This window comes from Garra rufa, chromosome 23 (assembly GCF_049309525.1).
Source record: "Garra rufa chromosome 23, GarRuf1.0, whole genome shotgun sequence".
Classification (NCBI taxonomy): Eukaryota; Metazoa; Chordata; class Actinopteri; order Cypriniformes; family Cyprinidae; genus Garra; species Garra rufa.
The window spans coordinates 33,280,917-33,300,174 of NC_133383.1; the positions used below are offsets into that span (position 1 = coordinate 33,280,917).

Below are 19,258 nucleotides of genomic sequence, written 5' to 3' on the forward strand. Positions count from 1 at the left end.
TGCTTGATTTTATACATTTCCTCCCCAAAAATACATTGTTTTCTGAATTATGTCATGACAATATGAGATTACCCAAAAATCCCTCTGTAAAAACATTTGACTACTTTAAAACTGATTTTATCTGGTGTTTAGATTTTTGTACTAGAAATGTATGCAAATTAGCACATATTTTATTAAACAGTGTGCCATTTGAATATTTAAACTTAACATTTTAGAAAACTTGTAATACAAACAATGTTTGCAATTATCAATGTAATCAATCAACTGGGTAACTAAGGTGATAACTATTAGTTAATTTTTTACCCTATTCACCTGCAGTGTCTCGTCTAAATGTAAAATGACTTAATTTTGTATGAATACTGTTTACTATCACCTTTTTTCCCCACGCAGGTTTATCAAAAGTTATAAAAAGTTTGGTGGCCCTTTAGAAAGGTATGTATCTGTTTTTCATAGCTTCATATGTAACGGTTGCGCTTTGGTCTCTGTCATTGATGTGACCGTCTTTGTATTTCAGGCTTGATGCTATCGCACGTGATGCTGAGTTGGTGGATAAATCAGAGCATGATCTGCGGCGTCTGGCTGAGACTGTACATAATGGCTGTTTGAAAACGCTAAGGGAGAACCCCTGTGGACCCGAACGAACCTCAGGCAAGAGCAGAACAAAATTACACTGACTGATTACTGAGGTGTCTGTATATACTATAGCCTGGAGGACATTAAATTGTGGTTGGGTTGAGTTTTGTGCATTTCACTCATTCCACATAAACTGTTGCGAGACATTCTTGCCTCTGGGTTGTCATCCTTTTCCACCCTTGATGAGTTTACCTTAACATTTAAAGGAGTAGTTCTTAAATTTACAGATAATGTTCTCACCCCCTTGTCATCCAAGACGTTCATGTCTTTCTTTCTTCAGTCGTAAGAAATTGTTTCATGAGGAAAACATTTCAGGATTTCTCTCCACATAGTTGTTTTCTATGGTTTCCCAAGTTTGAACTTCCAAAATACAGTTTAAACGCAGATTCGGAGGACTCTAAACGATTCCAGTCGAGGAAGAAGGGTCTTATCAAGTGAAACAATTGGTCATTTTCGACAAATTCGCTATTTATATACTTTCTAACCTCAAACGATTGTCTTGTCTATGTCTGCGTGAACTGTTTATTTCCGGTTCAAGACAGTTAGTGTATGTTGAAAAACTCCTATCTCGTTTTTCCCCCCAAACTTCAAAATCATCCTACATCGCTGCAGAAGTACTGACCCAGTGTTTACAAAGTAAAAATGTAAAGAAAATCAAACACCCTTTACAAAAAAACATATAAATAAGGTAAAACAGCGATTTAAAGCTATTTTGAAGTTGGGAGTTTTTTGACATACCCTAACTGTATTGACCCTGATTACACAGACTCCACATGCGCATGGCAGAGACCAGACAAGACGAGCATTTGAGGTTAAAATGTATATAAATTGTCAATTTGTTTCAAAAATGACGATAGTTTCACTGGAAAACACCCTGGAGCCCTTTGAAGCTGCATTTTGGAAGTTCAAACTCGTGGGAGCCATAGAAGTTCACTATATGGAGATAATTCCTGAAATGTTTTCCTCAAAAAACAATTTCTTTATGACTGAAGAAAGAAAGACATGAACTTTTGGATGGCAAAGTGGTGAGTGAATTATCTGTAGATTTTTGTTCTGGAAGTGAACTAATCCTTCAATTGCAGGGGAGCAGTTACAACATTTTGGATGTCATTAAATGGCATGAGTAAGAGAAAAGCTTGATTGTATTCTCTGTTTGTTTATATTAGGAGGCAGGCGAGGGAAGGTGAAAGGACCCACCTTCAGGATCTCAGGGGTTCAGGTTAATGCTAAACTGGTGATCTCTCATGAGGAGGAGCTTGCACCATTACACAAGGCCATTCCTGCTGACCCTGAGGAGAGGAAGAGGTAATTAACATTAGTGCATTGGAATTCATGCAACCCTAGTCTGATTTTGACAATTTTAGTTTTGCTTTTTTCTTAGCATTGCCATAGCAGCATAACACTTTTAGTAGTTTTAAAAAAGCCACAAAGGCACTGCATTATGCCGCTTTGTCATTTTATACTTTGAAAAGGCAGAAAAATTTGTTAAAATCTGTTTTGTTTTGAACGTTTACAGGTATATAATCCCATGCCACTCAAAGGCAGCTCATTTCGACATTGACTGGGGTAAAGAGGACGACTCCAGCCTGCTTATCGGAATTTATGAGTATGGATATGGCAGCTGGGAGATGATCAAGATGGACCCAGACCTCAACCTCACACACAAGGTGCAGAAACGCACGGAGAAACAGTGGTGTTTGATTGATATGCCATTACGCTGTTGTTTTAGTGATCATGCATAGCATTTAAATGACAAATTGTTGCTGGTTGCAGCTCCTTCCAGATGATCCCGACAAGAAGCCACAGGCCAAACAGTTGCAGACACGAGCTGACTACCTCATCAAATTACTGAGCAAAGACCTCGCCAAGAAGGAAGCACAGAAACAGGCCGGCACAGTGAGTCATGCAGATTAAACACAATCCTCAAAGATTACTACAAAACATTATTTGGTTCGTTAATAGCTGACGTAAGCAACAAGCGGGATTCTGTGAAGTGGTTAAATTATAACTTACAACAATAACATTGTTTTTGAGCACCTCAGTGTAGCGAGTAATACTTTGTTACAGTACTTAAGTATTTTTTGGGAGTATCTGTACTTGAGTTTTGATTTTTCAGGCTTCTTTTACTCCACTACATTTCCTAATTAAAATGTATACTTTTACTCCAATACATTTCCCGAAGCATATTCGTTATTCACTACAAAATAGTCAGAAGTCAGAAGATCTCAGTCAGAATTGCGAGATGTAAACTCACAACTGTGAGAAAAAAAGCTTTTTTTCTTAATTTTGAAAATATATGAAGAAAAAAAAAATCATCTCACAATAGTGTTGCGTTCTATCTAGAAAGTGTTTGCTCACAAAATTATTGCCTTACTCTCAAAAACAATTTTGCATTTGCATTGAAATTTAGTTTTCTTTCCTTCACCTTTTTATAACACAATGTTTATAAACTGATAATAAGTCAGAATTGTGAATTCTATCTCGCAATTCTGACTTTTTTTTTTCTCTCGCAAATTTGAGTTTGTATCTCGCAATTCTGACTTTCAGGAAATTCTGGCCTTTTTTTTGGCTTTTTAATTGCGTGATTAAAAAAACTAAATTCTTTTTTTTTCTTTTTTTTTTTCTCTGAGTTGGGTGATATAAACTCACAATTGTGAGAAATAAAGTCAGAATTGCAATATAAACTGATAATTCGGATGTTTTTTCTCAGAAATGGATGATATAAACTTGTAATTGCAAAATACTTTTACTTTCAATATTTAAATACATTTAGGATTATAAAATATAATTGTACTTATGATGTCACATACTTAAAGACTTTTACTCGAGTAATATTCTAAATGGTGACTTCAACTTTTACCAAAGTCGTTTTCTGGTAAGATATCTGGACTTAAGTATGGCTTTCAGGTACTTTATACACCACTGATCATACATTTTCATTTGATGTTCAGAGATTTATTGATCATACGACATGATCACTGATTTTCTGTCTTTTCTGCTCTAAAGGCAAATTCACGCAAGAGAAAACCACGGGGCAAGAAAAATAAAGCTGTAAAACCGAAGATGGATGACGTGACAAACAGTCTGTCCTCTGCACCGCCATCAGATAAGAGCTCTGAAGAAGAGGATGAGAAGGAGGAAGAGGAAAAGGTTTGTGTTGCAGTGATAGTGCTGGTATTTCATTTTAGAAAAGCCTACTATGTCAAAATCAGAGCAGTGATTTTTAACCACGAGGGCTTCAGCGCACTTACAAGCAGTGTTGAGGAAAGTTACTTTTAAAAGTAATGCATTACAATATTGAGTTACTCCCTGAAGAAGTAACTAATTACAATTACTCAGTTACTTTTTATGAAAAGTAATGCGTTACATTACTTTTGCGTTACTTTTTAAATCTGGGCAGGGTTTGCTTGTTTGTTTTTAATATAAAAAGTTACATTTTTGGCAAATGTAAAAGCCTTTTTACACCAAAAGGTGTATTTAGGAGTATTTAGTAAATTTAGGAGCCAGAGTACTTGTGGTTGTAGAAAACCTGGATGTAAAGGAATTTCTATTTCTAAAGTCATGGACATTAGTCAGATCTTAAAAACTCAGAAAAATTGAATATATTGTTTGTGAGTTAAATCATTTTGAAAACTTACCCTATAATTATAAACAAGTAGAAGTTATATAAATTCATTACTGAACTTTGATAAGTCCTTGATTCTGAAACTATGAAATTAAATGGTTTTGATTTAAATGAAATATAATACATTTTAATATTCCTATAATTTTGTATTCCTATAATTAGAGTGAAAACGGTTGAACCACTGTCTTTTAAATTTATTGCATTATCATCAAACTTGACATTATGTCCAAACCTTTCTGGCTAAAGGTTATTGAAAGCTTTTTGAGGCTGTCATGCCGAAACAATGTGCTAAAACAGTGGTTCCCTAACAGTATACAGTGGCATAAAGCCTTACATCCCAGACATTTAACATCCTTCTGTGTACACTTCTTACTCGCTTATACTATAGTAACTCCTTTTTTGTTTTTTACTCATTTTGCATGTGCAGTCTCTCTATATTTGTTCTTCATGCTAGTACATGCTGAGAATGCACTTTCACAAGGTACATCGTCAGTAAAAAGAGCAGTAAAGCCTTTACAGTGTGGTTTCTCACGATGGGATGCTCTGAATGCAAATCTGCTGGTGACTTTTGCTGTAAGATGTGCACTTAGGCAATGTGGTCAGAAATGCATCCACTCAAGCCTGAGGACAGATCTTAATACCAAGTGTGAACGTGGTCTGATACTCCCTGACCATAAGCCATTTCATGAAGTTATAGGAACAAAATGGTTTGTCAAGAAGTAGTGGGACATTGTAAATAGTCATCTAAGTTATATTTTAAAAATACAGTTTGACAACTTTGAAAAAGTCTTAGACTCCTGTGCTAAATATTTTTTTGTGTTCTTACAGGAAACTCCTCCAGTTAAGCCGGCCAACAGAAGAGCACGAGTGCCAGAGCAGACGGTAAAGGAGGAGGAGGAGGAGGAGGACGACGAAGATGAGGATTCTGAAGAGGACGAGCCTGAGGATAAAGAGCCCGAAGAGAAGGACATAACGGAGAAAGTGGTCAAAAAAGAAATCAAGAAGGAGAAGAAAGAGGAGGGTCGGGACAGCAAAGAGAGGGAACCAAAAGAGGAGATAAAGTCAGAGCCTGAAGAAGAGACTCTTGAGGAGAAGGTCTTTATTGCTCATAATGATACAACTCTCACACACTCTTAACCCCTTAAACTCATAATACCCAAACCGTATAGGAATTGCGTCACAATAGAAATAACTTCTGCAAACAAATAAACATGTACGTCACATTCCTGCTCCGATTACTAAAAGTGGCCACAAACTATATAGCAGGACTTAGATTAGGTTCTCTTTAAAATGAAACTATGCTCATATTGCCTCCATTCAAATAAATCTCAATAACATAAAAAAGTTACAAAAACTTTGACTGGCACCTAGTGAAAACAAAAGAAATGTTCTGCAGGATGATGGGCCAAACAGATCTTAAAAAAAACGGACTTTCAATTAAAAACTTAAATAAAAACAAATAATTCCAATATTTTTTTTTTTTTTTTTTTTTTTTTTTTGTGAAATTAGACAATTTTTATCAATTTACTCCAATGGATGTGAGTAGGGCACTGTTTTAAAGGAGGAGGACATATTGCCTCCATTCAAACAAATCTCAATAACTTAAAAATACTTCTGCAGGATGATGGGACTTTCAATTAAAAACTTAAACTTAAAAATATCAGAATTTGATTTATTTGTGTTTATCATTAAATTATGAAAAAATACAATTAAAATTATTCTACCCATGTGTTAAAATTTTGGGTATTTTCTGTGAAACGAGACCATTTTTTCAATTTACTCCAGTGTATGTGAGTTGGGCACTGTTGTAAATTCAGATATGTCAAAATCCAAAATATGCTAGAGAGGTTAATTTTGCCCTTATTTTAAAAACCTATTGACAGCATTTTTGGAAATCAGAGATGCATTTTAAGTCAAGCTTAGATCCAATTATCTGATTTTTATTTATATTTTGGTAACACTTTAGAATAGGTAACACTTGTTCACTATTAATTACGACTTTTCCTTCAATAAATTCCTAATTAGCTGCTTATTAATAGTTAGTAAGGTAGTTGTTAGGTTTAGGTATTGGGTAGGATTAGGGATGTAGAATAAGGCATTAATATGTGCTTAATTAGTACTAATAAATGGCCAATATTCTAGTAATATGCATGCTAATAAGTCATAGTTAATAGTGAATAAGTGTTACCTATTCTAAAGTGTTACCTATATTTTTTATGGAATGTCCACTTTTGCATTGCTCCGTCTCGCTTATTCAAACATGCATGCTCTCAGTCTTTCATTAGGCGTTATTCTATGACCGTTTTAATAATCATAGCTCTTTAATGCTTTTCATAGCAGTCGATGTATAAACTGTATATGTTATTTTAGCAAACTGTACATTGACAATTGGTCTGGAGTGTCCAAGAATTTCAGTCAGTCCCTCTTTTTCTATTCTGAATCAATGAGTGTGACGGATTTTATAAAAAATAGGCAATTAATGCGACACACTGACACAAATAGTCTAATGCCAGCTAATGGGCCCTCAGGAGTCACTTGCCAAAGATTGCAAGAGACATTTTTGTCATTATTCAAATATACTACTGGGTAGAACATTTGCATGAATTATTCAAAAGCCGTTGACTGCATTTTCAGGCTGTAGAGGTGAAAGCAGAAGTGCGGGAGAAGAAGGCAGACACCCCTGTGCACACGCCCACAGGAGGAGACGCAATTCCACTGTCTGAGGAGTCTGAGGAACTGGACCAGAAAACCTTCAGCGTGGTGAGTTTGTGGCATCTCACTAGACGACCAATTCTCAGGCTGAAGCCTTATTTACAAATTCTGGAAGGTGTCACTAAGCGAGTAGCTGTGGTTAGATAACTCTTATCAACTTCCCCCTTGGATAATATCTCTGGAAGCTGATGGGGTGCATTCTGAAGTACTGTGAAACCATGGTCGTATTTGCATCTAATCCAAACCTTTCCTCAGAAAATTTACTGATTGTTAGCTATATAGTGATTTTGTAACCAGTGTTAATTGTGACAGCTAGGGTTGTAACGGTATGAGATTTTCACGGTATGATAATCGTCTCAGAACGTATCACGGTTTCGCGGTTTCATGGTATACGGTATTAAACTATTATTATTATTATTATTATTATAATCATCAGCTACAATGACCCTTAAATGAATAAAAAGAGATATGTTTTTTGGTTGAACATGGTTTATTGTAACAAATTTTTTTTAATGAAAAAAAAAATAAAAATACGGCCTTAACTTAGCTTTATCTTCACGGAGGGATGGTGTTTGCAAATATGGGAGAACATGTTCGACGTATTTCCTCCTTTTGCGGCCACTCTTCGTCCGCATTTCTTGCAAACTGGATATCCATCTTCAAGGACAACCCCGTGATCATTTTTCGGATACCCAAAATATTCCCATACTGCAGATTGTCTTTTTTTTTTTTTTCGGCGGGAGATTAAAATCTGTACTGTACAGGTAACGTTATGGGTGGAGTCTAAGCAGTCAAGTGGAAAGCAGTAGCATATACACAGCAGCGCGGGTGAGATCTGGTTTCATTTTCTTTTTTTCAAAACCGTGGATAAGTAAATATGCATGATATGATAATCGTACATGTCAATATCGCAATAAACCGGTATCCCGTTACAACCCTAGTGACAGCAATGTCATAGTCTTTTGACAAAAATGCCATTTAGTTTTAGTTATCTGAATTGTTTTTAGTATTGGTCTAGTTTTAGTCGACTGAATCTACAGTAGATTTAGTCGGCTAAAATCTAATGGGTTTAGTTCGTGTGTAATGCATTTATTAAACATTTCTCTAAAATGACTAAACTCATTATGTAGGTTTCATATTAAGGTTTTATCATGATAGACACAGATTTAACTGCTGTGACACGCAACATGCCTTTATATTAAAATTAAATGAAACCACTTCTCAAAAAGAAACAAGAACATCTAGGCTAATTATACATTATAACTTGTTAACCACATCCTTCATTCCTTCAAGCAGACATTTATTTATATAAATACATTTAGATGAATCTTTATTAGGGCTACTGAAGTGACTCCGTCAAGAGCAGTGAGTGATTTTCTGTCTTTCTTTTGTTGCCTAATTAACATCAGTGCCACAGAGAGCAACTAAATTAGGCTGCTGTCCCTTTAAAACCGAACGCATAAATGCACTGTACTGATACACGTCTGATAGTCTCTCAATTGTTTACGTTCACCTAAGATGTAATCGATTGTGTTTACGAAAAATACTCATCAAAACTTGATCAATTTTTGTGCATTTCTCCATTCATGAGACGTGAAAGAGTAACTTACTGTGAGAGGTGCTCAAAAAACCAGATCGAATTGAGTTCTCTTTTGCGTCGTCAAATTTATCCATGTCTGCTCTTCTCTTACTCCCAGATATTGATGTTTTTGAATATTTTATGAGACTTGCAGCAAATGTATGCCAGCTTATGTTTATGATCTATCCTGCAGGACAGATCAATAGGCTATGATACAGTTTGTATGTACGCATCTAACCCAGAGATCTATGCTTACTTTTCTTGTTAAAATCACTTGTGCTCCTAACTTTAAAGTTAGGAGCACAGTCAAAATTTTAGGAGCCCATTCTAATCCATAATCAAAAAATCTGATCAAAAATTAGCCTTCCCATTACGAGGTGAAATTCGACTCAGTTATTTACAGGGGAATTTTGTTTTTACCTTTGTTTTACCTTTTCATGTTTAATGAGGCTCAGAGGTGGCATGAATGCAATAAATGTTGAGATTAATGTTTTAAATATAACATTTTGAATACAGAAATATTAAATTTTTTAAATACTGAAAAGATCTGCCAGCAGGTGGTGGCAAGACACTGATTTAATCACTGAATCATATCATTCATTTGATTCATTCGAACAGCTGATTCATTCAGGAATAAAGCAAGTGACTGTCTTTATGAATGGGAAATTGAATCATTTCACTAGATTCATTTAAAAGCTCACATTCATTCATAACAAAACACCGCTGCGTTTGAATGGAGATACGCGGCGGCTCAGCTGTGACTTGTTTCAGACCATTTTTGACGACGAAATAGAGCAAAATCAGGCAAGAGTGTTATAGTCAGACAATGCAAGTCACTTAATAATAACTTCATGTTTATTTAACTGTTGTAATCAATATCTCATTAACAAAGTCCCTTAAAGATCATTAAAAGCTGTCAATCATCTTAGTTCATCGTGATCTCTATTATAATCACCGAAGCTCTCTATACTGCAATCAATCTTTAATTTACACTCTCTCTACACTTTGTTTGTTAAAAGATTTGTGAGATATGTCTAAGATGCATTACTGTTGCAAAAACATGTAGAAACCTTTGAAGCTCCCATGAGTTCAAACACAAATATGCTGATCGGGTCAGTCGCACGGGTGCTCCTAAATATTTTTTCGTAATTTTCAGTGGCAAATGCGAGGGAAATGGTCGCACTTTGGAGCACTGTAACCTCCAAACTGCGCAACAGATTCATTCTGAATGAAATCTTCCTAAATTGTCTCTCTCTCATTTTTATTAGTTGACAAAATATCAATAGATCTTTATCATAGTTTTTGTCTTTCAAAACTAATTTTTGTTTCATTATCGTCTCATTTTTGTCGGTGAAAAAATGTTGACGAATAATTTACACTGTTTGTAACCAAGTGTTCTTCCTGGGTACTTGCACTTAGTGGAGTAGTTCACTTTCAGAACAGAAATGTACAGATAATGTGCTCACCCTCTTGTCATCCAAGATGTTCATGTCTTTCTTTCTTCAGTCATAAGGAAATTGTTTTTGAGGAAAATATTTCAGGATTTCTCTCCATATAGTGGACTTCTATGGTGCCCCTGAGTTTGAACTTCCAAAATGCAGGTTAAATGCAGCTTCAGTGGACTCTAAACGATTCAAGCCGAGGAAAGAAGGGTCTTATCTAGCAAAACGATCGGTTATTTTCTTTAAAAAAATGATAATTTATATACTTTTTACCTCAAATGCTCGTTTTTAAAAGTATATAAATTGTAAATGTTTTTAGAAGATTTTTGTTCTGAAAGTAAACTACTCCTTTAAATGGTTATTAGATGCAAACTACTCAATTTTTGCTGCCAGATCTCAGTTTTGCACAGAGCTGTCTTCTCATTTTATAAATAACATTGATGTGAGATGATTGCATTGTAATGAAGATCTGTGACTTTGTGTTTCAGTGTAAGGAGCGCATGCGGCCAGTGAAGGCAGCGCTCAAGCAGCTGGATCGCCCAGAGAAGGGTCTGTCTGAGCGCGAGCAGCTGGAGCACACGCGCCAATGCCTGATCAAAATAGGAGATCACATCACTGAGTGTCTGAGAGAGTACACCAACCCCGAACTGATCAAACAGTGGAGGAAGTACGGTCATTTTATCACAAGCTTAGTTCGCAGAATATGTAATTGTTAAATATGTTAATATTGAGTTTATCAATACGTCGTTTATTCTCAAATTCCAGAAATCTGTGGATCTTTGTTTCAAAATTCACGGAATTTGATGCACGGAAACTGCATAAGCTGTATAAACACGCCATTAAGAAAAGGCAAGAAAATGCTCAGGTATGTATGGACACTTTTTTTTCGGTGATTCTGTTATGATCATTTATTATTATAAAGCAATTGGCGTTAATCCAGCAAAAACATCCAAATATAACTATTTAAATCATTATGTTTGGGATGTTATAATTGAAGTTTATGATGTTTATTTCATTTCAGGCAGCGGAACAGAACACTAGCACTGTAAATACGCAAAGCTTTAAACATGCAGGTATGTCTGCTCTCCATTTTGTGTTCATTTGGTGATAATATGCATGGATGTTAAAGTTTCATAAAATGTAAAAATCACCATATTTTCTAAACTGTAAATGATTCATTAAGCCTTGCATGTTTGTTTGACCTTGTAAATGTCACATTTTGATAATCTGATGTAACATATTCTGCACTTATGTAATCATTTAGTTGATGGCAAGCCATTTTAGCCTAAAACATACTAAAGCGTTACTCGTTGTAATTGCATTTTTACTAGTAACAATGCCAATTAGAGGGCTCTATAATTTAATTATTACTAGTAAAAATGCAATTACAGAGCTCTACAATTCAATTTTTACTAGTAAAAAAACACATTAAAGATATGTTTAATTGCAGAACTCTGTAATTGAATTAAAGAGCTCTCTAATTCAGTTCTTGAATTAGAGAGCTCTCTAAATGGAGTTGTTACTAGTAATAAATCAATTGTAGAGCTCTCTAATTGAAATTCTTACTAGTAAAAATTCATTTGTAAAGCTCTGTAATTGGAATTGTTACTAGTAAGACTTTAATTAAAGAGCTCTCTACTTGGCATTGTTACTAGTAGGAATTGGATTATAGAGCTGTCTAATTGAATTGTACTAATACTAATGCTTAATATATTTTAGGTTAAAATGGCTTGCCATTAGTCTGCTTAAACCCCTTTTTGAATGTCTTCTGTGAGCTCTCATTTTAGATCTGCTTCTGTCCAGTCAACAACCGATGGATAAACCAAGTTTAATAGTACTGCATTCCAACCGGCATAAATAAAAGCATATCTAAAATAAAACAGCGGGTGGAAGCACACACTGTCAAGCAATGCGCACGTGTCTCACAGTGCAAATTCTGTGCAATGAAGCTCGCCGCGTCTCTACCGTGCACATGTGCCATATTGAGAAAAAAAAAACAAGCTCTGAATCGTTGAAGAGAGAATCGCGATGCATCTGAGAATCAATTTATTGTTTTATTTTTTTTCCCACCCCTGTGGATAATGGCCGATTTCTGCTCATCTATGACATTGAATGCTGTTGTTTTTGCAGATGTTGAGCGGATAAAGGAGTCACAGCAGGACGACAGCAGCAGAGACAGCTACAGCTCTGACAGACACCACTCATCTCGCTACCACGAACACAGCAAAGATCGGCACACTGGAGACTCATACAGGAAGAGCTCCGATTCCAGGAAGAGACCCTACTCCTCTTTCAGCAACGGCAAAGATCACCGAGAGCGAGAGAGAGACCAGTACAGAGAAAGAGGAGAACGACAGGACAGCAGGTCCGTACACATGCTTTTCTGTTCACTCTAGAAGTGGTTTTGACATTAGCAACCTTCACATACACCGTCACTGGTACAAATGCAACTGTCTTCATCTGTATGAAGCATGCAGGGGTAAAAAGAATTTCGAGGTCAAAAAATAATTTGTTCCTTCATTTTGTGACCATGTTGTACTAATTTGTTCCGTTGTTTTAGTTAAATTTAAACAAGGGAAAAAATGACTAAAGCCTAACCATGATTTAACTATGACATGGAAACAGTTGTGAGAACAGATTATGCTATTTCTTGCCAAAAATGTCTTTATTAATGCTATGTGTGGACTAAGTTTAGGGGTGTAACGGTTCACGGGGATGTATTGAACCGTTTCGGTACGGCCTGTTCGGTTCGGTCCACTTGCGTACCGTTTCGGTATATTTTTTTCATTAAATAATGTAAATTTATTATTAGCGTGATATTAAGCGCAGCGGAACAATGTTCCTAGGCGAGTTTCCGCACGGACGCTATTGAGTGACGCACAGTAACACACGCACAGTTAAGGCAAAGACCAAAAGGACTTTGGTTCAGGTGCGCAAATACTCTTTGGGTGTGTTCCGATCGACAGGGTCCCTACGCAGTGTTCACTGCTCCCTACTCCCTCAGCACGGTATATCCGTTGAAGTGGACTTCGCTGACAATAATCGCTCATTTGGAATGCCCTGGAACGTCATCAAAGCAAATGTCACGGTCACGCAGATTATGATTTAACATAAATAAATATTATTTATTTTACTTTCAAATTTAAATACATATAAACGTATGTATCTAAAAAATATAGTCCAAATGCATATGTTTAGACCGTTAACACATTAACAGATTTTTGTGGTCTTATTTCACGCACTTTTTTTCCCCACACACAGCCTATATTTAACTATCCTGTGATAACATTAAATAAAACAAGAGATTCACCTGGCCAGTTTTACTTTCATTCATAAAATACAACATGCAAATGTAACATGAATCGCCATAACCATTCATAAACACTCTAATTTGTATAATAATAACAACATTTATTGCAACCATTATGTAAAATATCACCCAAATGTGTGGCTTTTATTTATTTTATGCAAGAATTCTATTGTGTATTGGCAGCTTTTCAAAATAAAGATTTTGTAAGTTCTTATTTTTTTGTACCGAAAATGAACCGAACCGAGCTCTCCAAGACACTGTACCGAACCGAATACGATTTTAGCGTACCGTTACACCCCTAACTAAGTTAGAATGCAAGAAGCATAATGTGACCCTGGACCACAAAAGTAGTCTTAAGTGGCATGGATATATTTGTAGCAATATCCAGAAATGCATTAGGATTATCATTAGGAAATTAAGTAAAGATCATGTTCCATGAAGATATTTTGTATCTATCGTAAATATATCAAAACTTAATTTTTGATTAGTAATATGCATTGCTACGAACTTCATTTGGACAACTTTAAAAACGATTTTCTCAATATTTTGATTTTTTTGCACCCTTAGATTCTAGATATTCAAAGTTGTATATCAGCCCAAATGTTGTCCTATCCTAACAAATACATGCATCAATGGAAAGCTTATTTGTTATGATTTATTACACGGCTCTTTGGAATGCTTGATTCTGATTGGTCAGTTGAGATATTTGCAGGTTCGTTCTTTTCAAATAATCACCGCTCCAAAGTAATAACGCATAGCCGGTACTACTTGTATGTTTAAAATCCCTCCGTGCCAACAAAGATTACCGTTTGGCGCCATCTTGTGACAAACACTGGACAACCACATTAACAATGGAAAATTTCGACATTAATCTATTTAAATTGTCTTACTAACGTACATAGTTTGAAGGTTAGTCACGTGGTACTATATCGTTTCGCGGAAGGATAAAAATGTTAATTTAAAACAAATATGCCAATAAAAGGTTTCAAATTCATATTCATGTCCAGTTTTTTTCCTTATGTGGCAAGTATCCGTGTAATAAGCGGGATAATGTACAGGCAGCCGGTAGTTATCGCAGAAATAAGCCCCTTCAGTGTGATACAAGACAAGTCCTGATCACACTGTCGGGGCTTATTTCTGCGATAACTACCGGCTGCCTGTACATTATCCCTTACGTGTAAAATATTCAATTTCATTTAATATTGGCAGATTGCCTTGAAGGAATTTCTGTTCGTTTCCAACACTTGTTCATAACCTGTTTGAGTTTCTTTCTTCTGCTGAACAAAGTAGATATTTTGAAGAATGTTGGTCATTACACTGCAGTTGCTGGTAGCCATTGGCTTCCAGTGCATTTTTTCCACACTATGGAAGTCAATAGCTATAGTTACATCTGATGTTCTAGTGGTTTTCCTGCAGTTCCCAGATGTGCAAGGTTAAATTTCCTTACCATTAAAAGTGAATTTGTAATATGTGACCCAGGACCTCAAATCCAGTCATAAGGGTCAATTTTTTGAAATTGAGATTTATACATTTAAAACCTGAATAAAGAAGCTTTTTCCATTGATGTCTGGTTTGTTAGGATAGGACAAGATACAACTATTTGAAAAAATCTGCAATCTAAGGGTGCAAAAAATCAAAATACTCAAATCGCCTATAAAGTTGTTCAAATGAAGTTCTTAGCAATGCATATTGCTAATCAAAAATTTAGTTTTGATATTTTTATTGTTGAAAATGTACAAAATATTTGCATGGAACATGATCTTTACTTAATATCCTAATTTTTGGCATATAAGAAAAAATAATAATTTTGGCCCAAACAATTTAGTTTTGGCTATTGCTACAAATATACCTGTGCTACTTAAAACTTAAGGTTTTGTGGTCCAGGGTCACATATAATAAACTAAAAAAAAACTAAGTTTTGGATTTTAAATATACAACAAATAATGTTCACACTGCAAAAAAAAAAAAATGCTTTTCTTAATTAGATTTGTTTCCAGCCAAAATATCTAAAAATTCTTGAATCAAAAAGGAGTTTTTAGACCAGAAAAAATTGTCTTGTTTTCAGAAAAATGAATCAAAAATAAGTGCGTTTTTGCTTGAAACAAGCTAAATAATCTGCCAATGGGGTAAGCAAAAAAATCTGATTTCAAACAGAATTTTTTTTTGCATTTTTCAAGACAATTTTTTCTCGTCTACAAATCCTTCTTGATTTAAGAAAAGCATAAATAACAGTCTGAGATCAAACATACGAAATGTTTTAAGCAATTTTTGAATTTCAGATTGTTTGTTTTAGGATTTAACCCCTTAACTGTCACTCCCATTTTTGAACAGTGATGTGAAAATGAAGAATTAAAACTTACATTTTTATAATTCATGAACAAAAACATTTTGTAATATGACTTTGATCTACATTTTCCATGTTGATGCAATGTCTGACTGTAAAATTAAGTTTTCAACTGATATATCATTTCTTATGATTTCTAAAGTGTGATAATTCCTGTTATGAAGTAGATTTTCGAGGTGCACTCTTGACATAAATTAATCTATTATTTTTCCTACATAATTTGAAACAAAAAATGTCATATCTATTACAGAGCCTTAGACCTTTCCAACGATATCTAGTTTGCCATGATTAGATTAGGATTTATTTGTAAAATGGTGAAGTAAACTTGGGCATCCCACAGGGTGGACGGTGACAGTTAAGGGGTTAAAGGTCATTGGATGTGTATCATCTTGATTTCCAATCGTAACGTGTCTAAATGACTCATTTTGCAGATACTACAGCGACAGCAAGCACAGGAAGCTGGACGAGCACCGCTCCGGCCGAGAGCACCGATCAGAAAGCAACTCCAAGGACAGGACGCACTCCGAACACCGCTTCCACTCTGAGCACCGGCCCGCCTCCGACTACACGCATCACAAATCGTCCCGGGACTACCGCTACCATTCGGACTGGCAGATGGAGCACCGGCCGCGCTCGCCCCGAGACCAGCGCTCGCCCTTCGAGTACTCGTCCGACCACAGAAGCACACCCGAACAGGTCTGGAGCGGCCGCAAGACATAACGCTCCTCTCCGATTAGCCATAGACACACAAAACACACAGGAAATGCCTTAGGGGACTGTTGGCCGCTGCACTGGGGCTCTGGGAGTGCCACCCTTTCCTACTCACCTTGGAGGAAACACAGATCACATATTTTTGTATTTAAGAGTTAGCTGCATTCTTTCGTAGGTGCTGCAGAGTAATTTTTTTTAATTATTATTTTTATAAATTGACTACTTTCCTTTTTTTTTTTTTTTTTGTTTTTTGTTTTTTACTTGGAAACAGACGAATCCATGTTTCACTCTCACGTGCGACACTGGATCCGGACATACACATCCGTAAATAAACGCGACGCAGCTTATTTAAGAAGTGTTGAGTGAAAGGATGCTACAAACGTGTGGAGAGGACATAAAGGGGTTTCTGTTCCTGAAGGACTGGGGTTCACCTTCCAAAGTACCTCGTTTACAGTGTTTTGTGACCATTTTGCCAATTTTTATCTGTAATTTTTTTTTTTTCTTTCCATCATGCTTGAATTATTTAAATCTGTCTCGGCTGTAAAATAATCTGGACTATTTTTAGTGCGCATCTGATAATGTCACTTTTTCACATTGTACTACTGTAAATTATTGTATAAAGTAAATCAAATGGGCTTTTCTCAGGCTGGTATTTTTTTAACTATTTCCCCATCAACTCAGGCTATTTTCTCCTTTTCCTTTTTTTTTTTTTTTTGGACGTTTCTTAATCTGGGTAGTTTTGAATCATGAAATGGGGTAAATATTCATTCTCTAGGATCGTTTGGTTTCTCTCTATTTGTAAGTGAACTGGCCTCACTTTATAACAGAATCATGTCAAAAAAATATGAACTGTGTAACAAAGAAAAAAGACATGAAAGGGTCGATCATAGCTAGAGGCACTTATGAGCTCTCCTTAGAACATTTCCATGATAATCTTTCCTCTTGTTTTCTATAAATGTTGGCAATAATGTAATATTTTCTATGCAGCCCGAGTGTTTTTCTGGTGACTGGCCCGAGTAAGTCAGAATGCTGTTACAGGACGTACTGATGTATATAGATCTCCTTCTATATTTCAAATCCAAATTTACACTGAAAATGCATGGATTTTTAAAGTAATTGTTTTATATAATTGTTTATAAAGTCATTAAACTCAAATCACTGTTTTCACCTGTAATCTGGCTTTAATGTAATTGTGCTTTCAAGCAGTCATTTTCAAAATAGATTTACAATTAAGAAGCATTTGAGACTGAGGTGGGTTGCTGTTTGTCTGTGCCAATGCATTTTGGGTAAACTGCTAATGGTGATGTTAGGCCAAAAATCAGTAAGATATTAAGGAAAGATTGTGTTCCATTGAGTTGAACCGTAAATATATCCAAACTTAATTTTTGATTATTAATATCCATTGCTAAGAACTTAAAAGGTGATTTTTCTCAGTATTTAGATTTATTTTGCACCCTCAGATTTTTGAATGGTCAAATATTGTCAAATCCTAACAAACCATACATCAATAGAAAGCTTATGGATTATTTTATGATTACTGGTTTTGTGGTTCAGGGTCACATACAGTATATTAAATTTTAATTCAAAGAAACTTGAATAGAAGACAAACTGTCACTTCTGCTCCAAAGAAAGGAGAACTATCACTTTCAGACTCAACTGCAAATGTATGTATTCTGTCCTCTTGCACAAGTTGACTTGTGTGGTTAGAGAAATGGGCAGAAGTGAAAATATCGCTGATCACACAGCATGCTTTCACTAGTGGAGTAAAGACACATTTACAGAAAATGTACTCACCCCCTTGTCCAAGATGTTCATGTCTTTGTTTCTTCAGTCATAAGGAAATTGTTTTTTTTTTTTAAGGAAAACTTTTCAGGATTTCTCTCCATATAATGGACTTCTATGGTGCCCCCAAGTTTGGGTCACTTCAAAATCGCCCTACATCGCTGCAGAAGTACCGACCCAGTGTTTATAAAGTGAACATGCAAAGATCAAATGGCCTTTTAAAAAAAAAAAGGTAGAACGATTTTGAAGTTGGTAGAAAAAAGAAATAGGGTTTTTTCCCGACAGAACTGTCTTGAACTGGAATACACAGAGCTAGACAAGATGAGCATTTGAGGTCAAAATTGAAAATAACCAATCGGTTTGCTAGATAAAACCCTTCTTCCTCGGCTGTGATCGTTTAGAGCCATTTAAACTGCATTTTGGAAGTTCACACTCGGAGGCACCATAAAAGTCCATTATATGGAGAGAAATCCTGAAATGTTTTCCTCAAAAAAACAATTTCTTTACGACTGAACAAAGACAGACAAGAACATGACTCCTTTAAAGGAGTAGTTGACTTTCAGAACAAAAATTTACAGTCTTTCTTTTCTCTTTAGTCATAAGGCAATGGTGTTTTTGAGGAAAATATTTCAGGATTTCTCTCCATATAATGGACTTCTATGGTGCCTCCGAGTTTAAACTTCCAAAATGCAGTTTAAATGCAGCTTCAAATGGCTCGAAACGATCCCAGTTGAGGAAGAAGAGTCTTATCTAGTGAAATGATCGGTTATTTTCTAGAAACATTTACAACTTGTATACTTTTTAATCTCAAATGCTTGTCTTGCCGAGCTAGACAAGATGAGCCTTTGAGGTTAAAAAGTATATACTTGGAGCTCTTTGAAGCTGTATTTTGGAAGTTCAAACTCAGGGCACCATAGAAGTCCATTATATGGAGAGAAATCCTGAAATGTTTACCTCACTAAACATAATTTCCTTACAACTGAAGAAAGAAAGACATGAACATCTTGGATGACAAGGAGGTGAGTACATTTGTTCTAAAAGTGAGCTACTCCTTTAACCCAACTTACAGCATCTCGTTTAGTATGCACTTGTAGTCCAAACAGACTGAGAGAAGGCCATG

The 19,258-nt window shown here is 35.6% G+C and overlaps 1 protein-coding gene across 1 annotated transcript in view; it reads left to right on the forward strand.

The window, feature by feature from the left end:
- Window positions 1–17,606, forward strand: part of chd1 (chromodomain helicase DNA binding protein 1) — a 36,996-nt gene extending 19,390 nt beyond the window's left edge. The window contains exons 25-37 of the mRNA XM_073829762.1: window positions 391–432; window positions 515–648; window positions 1,800–1,938; window positions 2,150–2,300; window positions 2,407–2,529; window positions 3,640–3,783; window positions 5,087–5,353; window positions 6,893–7,018; window positions 10,480–10,658; window positions 10,757–10,856; window positions 11,013–11,064; window positions 12,122–12,356; window positions 16,077–17,606. Of these exons, the coding sequence (XP_073685863.1) occupies window positions 391–432; window positions 515–648; window positions 1,800–1,938; window positions 2,150–2,300; window positions 2,407–2,529; window positions 3,640–3,783; window positions 5,087–5,353; window positions 6,893–7,018; window positions 10,480–10,658; window positions 10,757–10,856; window positions 11,013–11,064; window positions 12,122–12,356; window positions 16,077–16,365 (1,981 nt within the window). The 3' untranslated portion in view covers window positions 16,366–17,606. The remainder of the gene's footprint in view (window positions 1–390; window positions 433–514; window positions 649–1,799; window positions 1,939–2,149; window positions 2,301–2,406; window positions 2,530–3,639; window positions 3,784–5,086; window positions 5,354–6,892; window positions 7,019–10,479; window positions 10,659–10,756; window positions 10,857–11,012; window positions 11,065–12,121; window positions 12,357–16,076) is intronic.
- The last annotated feature ends 1,652 nt before the right edge of the window (window positions 17,607–19,258 follow it).